The sequence below is a fragment of the Schistocerca americana genome, chromosome 1, assembly GCF_021461395.2.
Source record: "Schistocerca americana isolate TAMUIC-IGC-003095 chromosome 1, iqSchAmer2.1, whole genome shotgun sequence".
Taxonomy (NCBI): domain Eukaryota; kingdom Metazoa; phylum Arthropoda; class Insecta; order Orthoptera; family Acrididae; genus Schistocerca; species Schistocerca americana.
In genome coordinates, this window is record NC_060119.1 from 678,304,855 (window position 1) to 678,317,831 (window position 12,977).

At 42.4% G+C, this 12,977-nt stretch overlaps 1 protein-coding gene across 1 annotated transcript in view; it reads left to right on the top strand.

Annotated features, from left to right (window-relative positions):
* Window positions 1–7,900: 7,900 nt before the first annotated feature.
* Window positions 7,901–12,977, top strand: part of LOC124590650 (pancreatic triacylglycerol lipase-like) — a 181,746-nt gene continuing 176,669 nt past the window's right edge. The window contains exon 1 of the mRNA XM_047131669.1: window positions 7,901–8,101. Coding sequence (XP_046987625.1) covers window positions 8,096–8,101 — 6 coding nt within the window. The 5' untranslated portion in view covers window positions 7,901–8,095. The remainder of the gene's footprint in view (window positions 8,102–12,977) is intronic.

Consider the following 12,977-nt stretch of genomic DNA (forward strand, 5'->3'; position numbering starts at 1 on the left):
CAAACTAAATTGTCGAAATTCGATGTTAAAACATGAGTTGTTCATATAATGTAACATGTTTGTCAGTATTTTCTAATAACGTTTACCAGTGTACTGAGTAAGTTTAATAATTCAGTCAACTTCAGTCGATTAATTAGTGCAATAAAATAGTTTCTATTAACCTTCTCGATTCGCAAAATATATAAAAGGTTAGATTTGGACTACTTTTGCATTTTCTGACCCTGGTGGGTCCCCCCCCCCCCCCCCACTGATGTCTCCAGACACAGTCTCTGTGTGATGTATTAATTTCAGCAATCAATCGAAATATTGGCGGTTTAGGCGCTACAGTCTGGAGCCGCGTGACCGCTACGGTCGCAGTTTCGAATCCTGCCTCGGGCATGGATGTGTGTGTTGTCCTTAGGTTAGTTAGGTTTAAGTAGTTCTAAGTTCTAGGGTACTGATGACCACAGCAGTTGAGTCCCATAGTGCTCAGAGCCCTTTGAACCATTCGAAATATTGCTCGAACAGTCCACGGGTATATGCCGGTTCATAATGTCCAACGGGCACAAGATTTCGGCGATCAGACATGTCGGTATTGTCAGGTGCGCACCTGACTGTTCGAGCAAAAAATATGCCGGGAGAAATTGAAGAATCAAATCGAAATATTGTCGTATCCTCACTGAATTCATAAAAAAATGTTACTTGTTCAGTGTGTTCTTGTATCAATGGGGATAAAATTACTGTAGTTCCTATCTCCCTACAATGTATGCTGTGTGTTTTTATATTTCAAATAGCATCTATAGAACAAGAAAATAATTTTGGCATTGGTTAGTCAATATCTTTCGATTAGTCTTTTAGTTTCTTAACAGATCATAATTTCGAAATCCGTTTCATTGTTTGTCAAAATTCAGTCTCGTGCATCTTAAAAGAGAATGACATTGATCATTACTTTAGATAGATCTGTCTTTTGAGCTTATTGTTGGTTAATGACGGTAAACATATCTCCATTCTCTCTGCTGTAATTCTGCGTGACAGTTAAAAACTGCAATAAAAATCACAATAGTTCGCTCCAAATAAAGTGTTCTAAAATTATGTGTGTGAAAACAGCCGAATCTCACTTATTCAGTGCCATCAGCTGCAACTCAACCATGAGGAATTACTTTAGAGTATGGTATACTGCTGCTTACTCTGCTTACAGCTAGATAATATAAAGACAAGTTGCATGCATGAAAAACATATATTCATGCTGTTTGTTCTTATTATTATTGGCTTTTCTCTTGACAGATAACAATTCTGTATGTAGTCTACAAATTTCTCACATTCTTATGTTTCGCTCGATTTACTTATACACGAATATTTTTGTGAATGTAATTACTTTTGAATCAAAAGCGAATGTGCTTTTGAGTCTTGCCATTTGTGGCTCAGATATAAAAATTGTGGAAATGATTTCTTCAGTGTTGGGAAACTGTTTTAATGCGTTTGACTTGTTTCATCACGTCTGTTCGATTTTCTTTTCAGCTACAGTTGTGTTGTCTTATTTTATGCGTTAAATAATGTAAGTATTGCATTTCACTATAATACAATCCACATTCATTGATTTGCCTGGAATCATAGTGAAGCAGAGCGTCAGTGGCCTGCTGGAGTGGTAACACCAGTTCCCACCAGATCACCGATGTCAAGCACTGTTGTGCTTCGCTAGTACTTGGATGGGTGACCATCCGGGTCTACCACTCGTTTTTGTCAAGTGGGGTGCACTCAGCCCTCGTGAGACCAATTGAGGAGGTATTTGATTTAGAAGTAGTGGTTCCATTCACAACCAGCGGCAGGGAGAGCGATGTGCTGACTATATGCCGCTCCATATTCACATCCAGTAATGCCGATCAGCTGAGGATAACACGGCGTTCGGTCGGTACTGTTGCGCATTCTGAGGCCTGTTCGGACGGAGAGTAGTGAAGGAATACTTTACTTTGTTGACTGCATACACGACATATTTCTGCAAAAGATCACATCTAGCCATTTTTTTTTTAAATGGTGTTCTCCAGTAAATATCAGTAATTTACGAGACAGTAAGCTATATGTTGTATACTATTCTGTTTCATACAGTCCAAGGTCCTTACGAAACAGCAGAAAGACAAATGTGGTGTTTTTTAGTTAGTACTGATTTTTATGAGACTTCATACTCGCTTTCGTAAAAACGATGTTACAAGTCAATACAACGATACTATTCACACTCATACAATATTGTGCAGAAGTGCAACTTTCTGTCCATTTTGAGCACTACTGTGGCAGTATATAACTAACATGAGCATAACTGTCTTGATTGTATGTCTTAAGATCGTGCTTTATCTAGATAAATAACAACTTTTACTGAATAAAGTTTCAACCGTAGTTGAAACACCAGAATACGATGAACAGCGTCTCATTACAAGAGCTTTTAAAAGGCAAACTAAACAGCAACTGAATATGAATGCAAATCGATCATTATATTTATTATTGTACCAATAAAATACCATTGCTAACGATGACGCAGTTGCCTGAAATCAATCCTCGCGATCGCAGACTTACACTGCATGTTCAAGACTCTTTAGCGTCCTGTCTTTCATTTAGGGAGGATAGACATCGCATGAATGCAGGAGCCATTCTCAGGCATCGGTAACGCTAAGAATGGTGAGCAACAGCAGTGATCGCAAACTGAACAGTAGGAGGCAAGCGAAGACGTCAGATTGATTTATGCATTCAGTCAATATGGTAGGTGAATGCGTGATTCTTTTTGCAGTTTTTTCCTTCCTTATTGATTAACAGTTGGCAAATAGGCAACCAGTATGCAGCTTCCAGAAAGTTAGCTGTCTCACCAAATTCGCCTGAGAATCATTATCCAATCTTTTTCAAGGTGCAGATATTTTAATTCACTTGTAACTAATATTAATATTTCATTAACGTAATTGTCGTCTATTATTTGTGAACTTTGTGTTCAATTTGAAGTCTACAGGGAATTAAAATAAATAGGCCTTTATAGTTACCACTCTTTTGGTCAGTAGGCTTATTTATTAATTCTGTATCTTTATCATCACTGTGAGTTACAGCACTCATGTTTTATGTATTTTAGGGCCATCCCTGCTTAATTAATTGTGCACCATCTGTAACTGTGTTCGTGTAATCTCATGGGGAGTAGTCTGTTTATTGGTAAGCTCACATGGTTCAAGTCAGTCTCACATTCACAGGGTTATGTCGATTGCTCTGCGATAATCTCAGAACCCACCCACTTCCTTTATACTCCCCTCCCAGAGATTCGAATGGAAGACATTTCCCATTGGCGGTAGCACAATGATACTTCTTCAACTGCAGGCCACAATTCCTTTTGAGTACATATTAGGCATATTCACTACAGTAGTTTTCATGGCTTGTATCATCATGGCGTTGATCATTGTTGATTCTTCCACCTTTAGAGGCAGTTTCACACTACAATAGCAAATGGGTGCCCTGAATCTCTATCCACTGCTTCACTTCCCTTGATAAGGACTTTGGCAGAATGAAGTTCACTCATAATGGAAGCGTTCAGCCAGCACTGATGATGATTTTTATTCAAAATCTAAGTAGATGCCAATAATATTTGTAATTTTTATGTAACACATGTTGCTACTCCTAATAACTGTTCATAAAACTGCACTGAAATGGCTGACATCTCGTTTTTATTATCAACCAACACATCAAGCTTCAACCCCTTCTCTTTAGTTTCCACAATAAGTATTAACACTTCCTGAGTCACTAACTTCTTTGCCAAGAAAATGTAATTATGGCCTATTGGAACTACTATCCAGTAAAGATTATGCAGCTTTGTTAGATCATTCAAGATGCCCATTCCATGCTAAGCCCCATTCGAAACTTCCATAAGATCAAACGTACTTCTTAATACCTGAAAACCCACCTAACTGGTCGATTTTTTAAAATTACGCATATGCGTCGGCGTTGGACTCAGGTCAAGCTGGAACGAATCTTTGTGGTAAAAAAAACTGTCATCGTCGGTACTTAGCCGGTAAGAAGAGAAGAAATGTTGGCGTATGTTCATGATCACGATACTCTACGACGAAGTCACTTGATGAGTTTTAAACTGCTCTGTGTTTTTGGAAAGAGCGACATTTTGATCTCGGAGAATGTGGCTGATTAAACTGCTAACATTTTCTTTTCTTTTGACACAACCAGAAAACCCTAGACAACGTTAATCTGTATTAGCCTTTAATGCCTATCATTAGAGGTAAAAGAGAAATGAAGACTAGCTGTATGGCGTTTTACCTTCTCGCTTTCCTTATCATCTGGAATAACACAAAAATTACCCTGTACATAGTACATTATAGTCACATATACTAGACATTTACTAAGATATCCGACATGCAACCTGCCTGTGTGGTGTCAAAAAGATATGAACCACTCTATGGACATACAAGTTAATCTGTTCGATCTCTCGAATACCTCCCCCTCCCCCCCACATGCTCCAAGACGATCTTCACATTTCAAAGGACCTCGCTCCCGGTGAATTCACACGATCTTGTTCACTCCTGTCAAATAGATCTAATTTTATTTACCATTAAGTGACTGTCTTCGATATCGTTACGCGGCACTGTCGTCACTTTTTCTCTACCTGCCAAGAGAAATAGTAAAAATAAAAATATAAAATTTCTTCCAGTTTCCAATTTCTTCTTGAGGGCGTCGTATGTCTGCAGATTGCCCGAAAGGCTGCAATAAAATACAACATACATGATCCACTTATCATTGGTAAGGTCAACCTATAAAATGCACCGGGTGTGAAAATAACAGCTGCAAGTAACTCTTTTAAGTATAGAAATGTATTTCGATTCTGAACAAAGAGATTTTGTGTTTTCATTCCCTCTCATAACTCGATTATTTTGATAACGGTATGGAGCGGTTTACTTTTTTTTTAATCTTATGGGACTTAATTGCTCCCTACGCTTACACACTACTTAACCTAAATTATCCTAAGGACAAACACACACACCTATGCCCGAGGGAGGACTCGAACCTCCGCCGGGAAAAGCCGCGCAGTAGCGGTTTACTCGTATTTTGGTAGAAATAGAACTGTTTTGCCATAATCCCACGATGGAGATGAGAAAGAATAACTATCTCCTATTTCTGGACGTTCCTGGACGCTTCTACTCGTTATCACCAACTTTGTCCACGTTTATGGTACATGCAGGGCTTGGACAGAAGTGTAGTGAGAGAAGTGGGAGCTCCAAATGGCCAAGCGTTTAGAAAAAAATAGCATTTTTGGCGTGGGTCGAGGGAGACAAAGCCATTTTTGTCAAGTAAAGAATTTGACCAAAAAGATTAAAAACTACTCTTATCTCATCCAACTAGAAAAGACATCACGATCTGAAAAGATTGCATCAAGTTGTGTAAAGCAATCTTATAATGGCCTTGATATAAATCCTATGTGGGTGGCTAGCCTCTCATACAATTTATTCATTAAATTAATTAATCAAAGTTCTCGTCCAGAGATGATGATGGGATACGTTTCTAACAAATTCTTTCTGATGAATTTGTTGAAGGAACACTCATATATATTAACATAAACCTAATGTGTAAACAGTTCTTACTTGATAGAAGTGGTTGCAAGAACTAGCACAAACGACAAAGTACGGAATCTAGTGTGAATCTCTACTACGAAAAGGAGAAGCAAAGAGAACAGGAAAATGTACAATATCGATAAACAAGTGGCTAACCGGATGCTGTATCATGATATCACCTAAGGGGGGAAAGTGATTCTAAGGTTGCTGGGAAACCTCGTTTCGAATTTTGAGGGCTGAAAAATCAACTAAAACCCTACAGGTTGGACCTGCGTATATTCTCGACAGTACGGAGAAAGGTGGGGTGTTGATGATGACTGCTACTCGAAGTCGACTCTGCTGCACGGAGATGGGCTTCGGCTTGGAGACTGGTCAAAGGATGAGCTCCAGAAAAAGCTAAGTGTCTTTAGGTGGGCTGGACAAGTGAAACCGTGAATGAAATTACTCTGCGGCAAAGACATGACCGAGTCCTATGGCGGCCAGAGAGTGACCGCTCCACTGTGGCAGAACTCAGCCATTCGTCGTCAATAAACGAAGCTTTCATCAGTTATTGCCCTATAACAAATTCGCCCAGATGTTCAATATCGCACTCCATCAACCTAGGCGCCAAGACCATTCCTTTTCCCCAATTCGCAACGTTGTATACAAACGTTTTCTAGCGTAGCAGTGAAGCAGCCAATCATAGACTCCGACAGGACTTCGTGAGGGAAGCTTTCTGGCGACGGATACCAATGGAATGTGATAAGTGGGATGAGACATGTCGCGCCACTCTGCTGGATACCCCAAACTACCACAGCTGTGACGCTGAGCTGACGTCCTCCTGCCCAAAACATGAGGCTTTCATGTGAAAGTTACCCCCAGCCATTGTAAAAATAACAAACACCTATCGCTCTGGCCGCTGAGACCCGCCATGAAAAGAGAAAACCACCAACCATAGGTCGGGACTCTGTCTGCAATTCCATGTGACCAGATGTCCCATACCTCTTTCTACTGTGGACGGTTGGCCTCCTCAGAGTCAAAAAATTAAGACTCGTCTCCTACATGAACAGAATTATGATATGAATGTATCCTACTCCCGATCATGTACATGCCAGTACATAGCATTCGATTAACTGCTTTGCACGACAGTGTAGTACTGTAGTGAAATGACATTATTTTGCACACTGGACTCGCATTAGGAAGGACGACGATTCAAATCCGTGTCCAGCCACACTGATTAGGTTTTCCGTGAGTTCCCTAAATCGCTCCAGGCATTGGGATGGCTCCTTTGCAAACGCACGATCGATTTCCTTCCCCATCCTTGAATTACTACAGCTTTTTCTACGTGTCTAATGAACTTGATGTCGACGAGACGTTAGATCCTAATCTTCCTTTCCCGTTCTTAATATGCTAGTATTACGGAAACGTCGCGTGAACTCAAATAGGATTCCTAGGAGAGAAGAAGACGTTCTTTTCTCGAAACTCTGTTAGGTAACTTTGGAGAACTGGCATTTGGGACAGACTACAAAACGATCCTACTGTCACTAAGAGACGTATTCTGCAAGGACTTCGAAGACGCGAGCAGTCAAGATTTCGTACGGGAGCTTATTGACAGATTCTTTTTCCTAGCTGCATTTGCGAGTGGGACAGGGGAGGTACTGACTGACAGTGGTATAAGAGCCCAGTGATATGAACCGTGAATGTAAGTGTAGATACTTGGAGGCTCTCATGGCATTTTACAACAAGAAGGCACAGAGTTCGCGAATTACTCGATGAAGAGAGCTTAGCAGTGGAGTCACAAAATAAAAAGGAGCCGTGTTTAACGTGCGTCGACAACGCGGTATTTAGAGTCGGGGCATAAGCCCATGTTACAGAAGGATGAGGAAGGAATTCACCCGTGCCCTTTGAAAATAATCATTTCGCAGTTTGCCTAAAGTATCTGTATCTTCCGACATGCATGCATATCCGAAGAAAAATTACAGACACTGTCAAATACAGACACTGCACCGAAGTACACTGATGGAAAAAAACCGCAACTAAATAAATCTCTCGCTGTGCGAGAATCACATAACAGCTCTAACACTGTGGGTAGCAGGCACAGCGACGTATGTTAGGTTGTGTCTGCCCGTGAAGCGTGCTCGGATGATGTGGTTAACACGACCGCCCGCGTAAAGCGGGTAGAGCGTATTCGAGTCCCGATACGGCACAGATTTTCGTTTGTTTCCAATAAAATGTGCCGTATTCGCAGTTATACATTTCATGAAGTGTAAAGTCCCTGTTGTGCTGATTCATCTTGTGCAGTTGGCTGAAATGATGGAAGTTTGAAGCAAGTACGTTGGTCGTTCAATACACAGGGTGTCCGAGTCTGGCCGCTACTACTGAATCCGCCTGCAGAAAGAATCGGCGCAACGGCCGCTCCCACTACGACGGCCAAGACAGAGGAGGAGTCTAAGCTGGAGATTAACTGGGCATCGCCAGAGGCGCTGTACGAGAACGTGGACGGCTCGCTGCCCACCAGGATAATCGTGCACGGCTGGAGGGGCGCCCTCTCCACCTGGATGAAGGTGAGCGACCACAATCGCTGTTTGTGTGGCCATCTGCTTCTACCTGGTTTCTTGCCGCCCTCTGAGTCTTCCTATCCTTGTAATACACCCGTTCTTTTGCGCTCTGTATTGGTGCCCGGGTAGCACCTTCACTTGAGAAACAGCCATTTATAGACCTCACTGAATATTAAGACTACACTACTGCTTTCATAATGAACCTTTCACTCAGCAGCAGAGTGTGCCTGTTTTAAAACTTAGGCAGAATAAAACAGTCTACCGTAATTTTACTGTCGTTCCCTCGTAGCCTTATCCTTCTTTGAACATTTCAAATTATGTGCTCACACTGTTAAGTGCAACTCGGTATTTGCGCCGCGGTTTTAGTTTAGTCGCCGATTACGTTGCAATAGTCTTTAGTGTGCAGAGAGGGTCCGTGTATACGTCGTGCAGATGCAAAGCTGCAGAGTTCAAGCACCACGACATTACTATTAGATGAAACTATGGTTTGAACGTTGCTATAACAGTGTAAAAGAGCGTGATGACGGCCTATCTTAAGAGCATTATGAAACTCAGTGTCATAACCATAATACACTACTGGTCATTAAAATTGCTACACCAAGAAGAAATGCAGATGATAAACGGGTATTCATTGGACAAATATATTATACTTGAACTGCCATTTGATTACATTTTCACACGATTTTGGTGCATATATCCTGAGAAATCAGTACCCAGAACAACCACCTCTGGCCGTAATAACGGCCTTGATACGCCTGGGCTTTGAGTCAAACAGAGCTTGGATGGCGTGTACAGGTACAGCCGCCCATGGAACTTCAACACGGTACCACAGTTCATCAAGAATAGTGAGTGGCGTATTGTGACGAGCCAGTTGCTCGGCCACCATTGACAAGACGTTTTCAATTGGTGAGAGATCTGGAGAATGTGCTGGCCAGGGCGGCAGTGGAACATTCTCTGTATCCAGAAAGGCCCATACAGGACCTGTAACATACGGTCGTGCATTATCCTGCTGAAATATAGGGTTTCGCAGCGATCGAATGAAGTGTAGAGCCACGGGTCGTAACACATCTGAAATGTAACGTCCACTGTTCAAAGTGCCTCAATGCTAACAAGAGGTGACCGAGACGTGTAACCAATGGCACCCCATACCATCACTCCGGGTGATACGCCAGTATGGCGATGACGAATACACGCTTCCAATGTGCGTTCACCGCGATGTCGCCAAACACGGATGCGAGCATCATGATGCTATAAACAGAACCTGGCTTTATCCGAAAAAATGACGTTTTGCCATTCGTGTACCCAGGTTCGTCGTTGAGTACACCACCGCAGGCGCTCCTGTTTGTGATGCAGCGTCAAGGGTAACCTTTATCAAAGTCGGAAACGTGATGATACGCATTTCTCCTCTTTACACGAGGCATCACAACAACGCTTCACCAGGCAACACCGGTCAGTTGCTGTTTGTGTATGAGAAATCGGCTGGAAACTTTCCTCATGTCAGCACTTTGTAGGTGTTGCCACCGGCGCCAACGTTGTGGGAATGCTCTGAAAAGCTGATCATTTGCATATCACAGCATCTTCTTCCTGTCGGTTAAATTTCGCGTCTATAGCACGTCATCTCCTTGGTGTAGCAATTTTAATGGCCAGTAGTGTATTTTCTCTATGTGTGGGTAGAATTACGTTACGGCTGCATTATGGCTGCGTAATGGCTACAGTATAGCTACATGTTATAAACTACTGTAAGAGTTTTACATAACACATATGAAATGCATTGCTTGTGTTTTTTATTGTAAACTTTCTCAACATCTCTTTTAATAACTACGCAGAACCACGTCTGTAATGGATGTAAAATTAGATCTACATTCTCAAAGCAGTTGAACAGATCGCGCTTTGTCTCCATAATAAACGGACCAACGTAACTCGCGTCCACTGTTCAATCAACCAACATCCTTCGAAGTGTCGTTTCAAGCATACATATATCACGCATTGTCATTTGACGGCAAGAAGGATTGTCCGCACTGGTAACTACCCTCCGAATAGGAGTACACTCACAGCGGTTGTCCGTGACTAACGACACCGACTGATGACCACTATCTAGAACTTATGATTTGTACGCAGTCTAAAGAGAATTCAATACAACTGCGCGCTGCCTTTTAGAAGCCTACCATGAAACATGGTTGATTTCCTCACAGTTTGTTACGGTTTACCAATTTGAGACTAATAAAAATAAAACTAGCCTTGCACAAACCTCCTCGGATGCTTCGTTCTGGCAGTTTAAATCCATCATTTTACACTAAGAGGCAGGACCAGCCAAACACTCAAAAGGAACCCTTTGGGTCCGAGGTCGCAGGCTCAGGCTTTAGTAGGGATCATCTGAAAGTTTTGTTATAACAGTTATGACAGGAAAAATATTAGCTGCTAATGACTCACGATGTGCATCAGTAGGGCGACGAAAAATGTGTCCGGAAGGTGCAGAGATTAACCATCTATGTATTACACTTAGCAAAATGTAAATCGTCAACATTCAAGAAATGTTCAAATCAAACCATTAACTTGCACCCTGAACACCGAATGAAAAAGGACGCGCCACAGTGATGACAAATGTTCGCACCATCAAGATCGTAGGCGGAGCCCTTGGGAGTTACAAACAGTGCAGGACGTTCAGTTAGGTATACACACTTAAAGAGTGCATGTAGAATGATATTGGTGTACGGGGGTGATGGGAACTCATGGAATGTGATGGCATGCAACCGAATGCGAAACTGGATATTCTGTGAGGTGTGGATGCAGAATTTTATAGGCACAGAAGAAACATACAGAGGCTGAATTTGTCCAGTGGTCCAGATGGTATGAACTGCAATGTTACACGCTTTTGAAGAGGGATAATTTGATCGAAAGGAGTACGATTTTTATACGTAGCCTAGGAATCAAGCAAGAGCAAGTTATTTTTACCACTTATTGGTGAAGAGCAGTGCTCATACCATAGTTGTAGTTCTCTTACGCCCGTTTTCGCACTCTTGCTTGCTACGACGTAAATATTCCCTGTTGCCTTTGCTGGATCACGCACACGAGAAGGAATCGTAGGGGACAGAGCACCCCTAACTTCTCATTGCACAAGAAATAGCTTTGCAGCTAATTTGCCATGCAGATTAACAGATGGCATAATTCTATACGCGTGTGGTAAGGTACAGATGTTACTTGATTTTGATACACCTCTCTTGATACTCCTAATTTCCTTTCATTTGCATTTCATCTTTAAATCCTAATTGGTCGGAGTTGGAAACAAATTCCTTACTGAACGATGTAATGAGTTAGTTTATCTCATGTGCAAATTTTCTAGCCGATTCCGCAGTTTGTTGAGCATCGTCAAGATGATGCTTTCTTTGAAATTTCGTTATCTTATGTCTTCCAATTCTGTAGCACTGTTTGAAGTTATGCAACCATCCACGACTTCCCTTGGCGTCATCGTAATATATGCTGTGCGCAGTTTGATGTGCTTAACTATCAAGCACATCCTGGAAATTGTATAGACAATCCTCGAAATGTGCAAACACCAGTTTCTGTAACAAGAGCGCCTGGTCGTCCCTTGAATATTCATAGTTTTCCTTAAGCACTACATGGTCATACTGGTGCAGACTTCTTCTAAATCTGTTCATAACTGTGTTTTGTCTATACTCCAGATGATCCTTCATGAACATAATTATGTTTAGTACCCGTTCCCTGGACAATGGTTCAAATGGCTCTGAGCACTATGGGACTTAACTGCTGTGGTCATCAGTCCCCTAGAACTTAGAACTACTTAAACCGAACTAACCTAAGGACATCACACACATCCATACCCGAGGCAGGATTCGAACCTGCGACCGTAGTGGTCGCGCGGTTCCAGACTGTAGCGCCTAGAGCCGCTCGGCCACACCGGCCGGCCCCTGGACAATGATTATCCTTCACTACGTTTCACTGGAGATGCGAATTGTGGCTCCCTTTCCGATACGGAACCGCGTGGCCGCTACGGTCGCAGGTTCGAATCCTGCCTCGGGCATGGATGTGTGTGATGTCCTTAGGTTAGTTAGGTTTAATTAGTTCTAAGTTCTAGGCGACTGATGACCTCAGAAGTTAAGTCGCATAGTGCTCAGAGCCATTTGAACCAGCCTTTCCGATACGATGAACTACATGACTCGACACCTGTTTCAGTATCACTTTCACTTGTTAAGTACGTATCATCAGCATTGTAGTCCTAAGGTACATTGCCCGTACAGTTGAGCGTGTAGGACACCCCACTTTCCACTGACTCATCTTGCAGAAACGCTAATATTTCATCTGCCACTTCTCTCTCACTCTGCGAAATTCCTCGGGTTCCCTTCTGACGAAATTTCAACTTGGGAAAGTTGTAGATATAATGCAGTGTGTGTTTTGTTTATTGTTGTCATTGCTCTGCTTTGTATCAGCACTTCTAGCACTGTAACACTGTTGTGAGTTACACGTCGACTAAGCAACTCAACTACACTCGGTAGCCTCATGCTGTACTCACCCTTCAATACCCTCCCCCCCCTCCCAGTCCCGCCCCCTTTTGCCGTTGGCAGCCAATATTGCTCTTGCATGGTTGACAATATGTGCGGCGTCGAATGCCATAAACATCTTTGGCCCTCTGCGACCTCGCATTCAAGGAGTTCCACGTCACTTCTGCAAGACAATATGGAACAACCTGCGTGTGGCGGTAAACAGTGATCTAACAGCTGACCAGGATTTTTTCTCAGTACAGACCTACCACTAGATACCGCGTCCCTCGTTTGTCCTTACTTATGATGCAGCAGCAGTTAAGCCCTACACCCGTCTGTGCACCTAACTGAACCTTCCTAACTGAACCTTCCTAACTACAAAAACA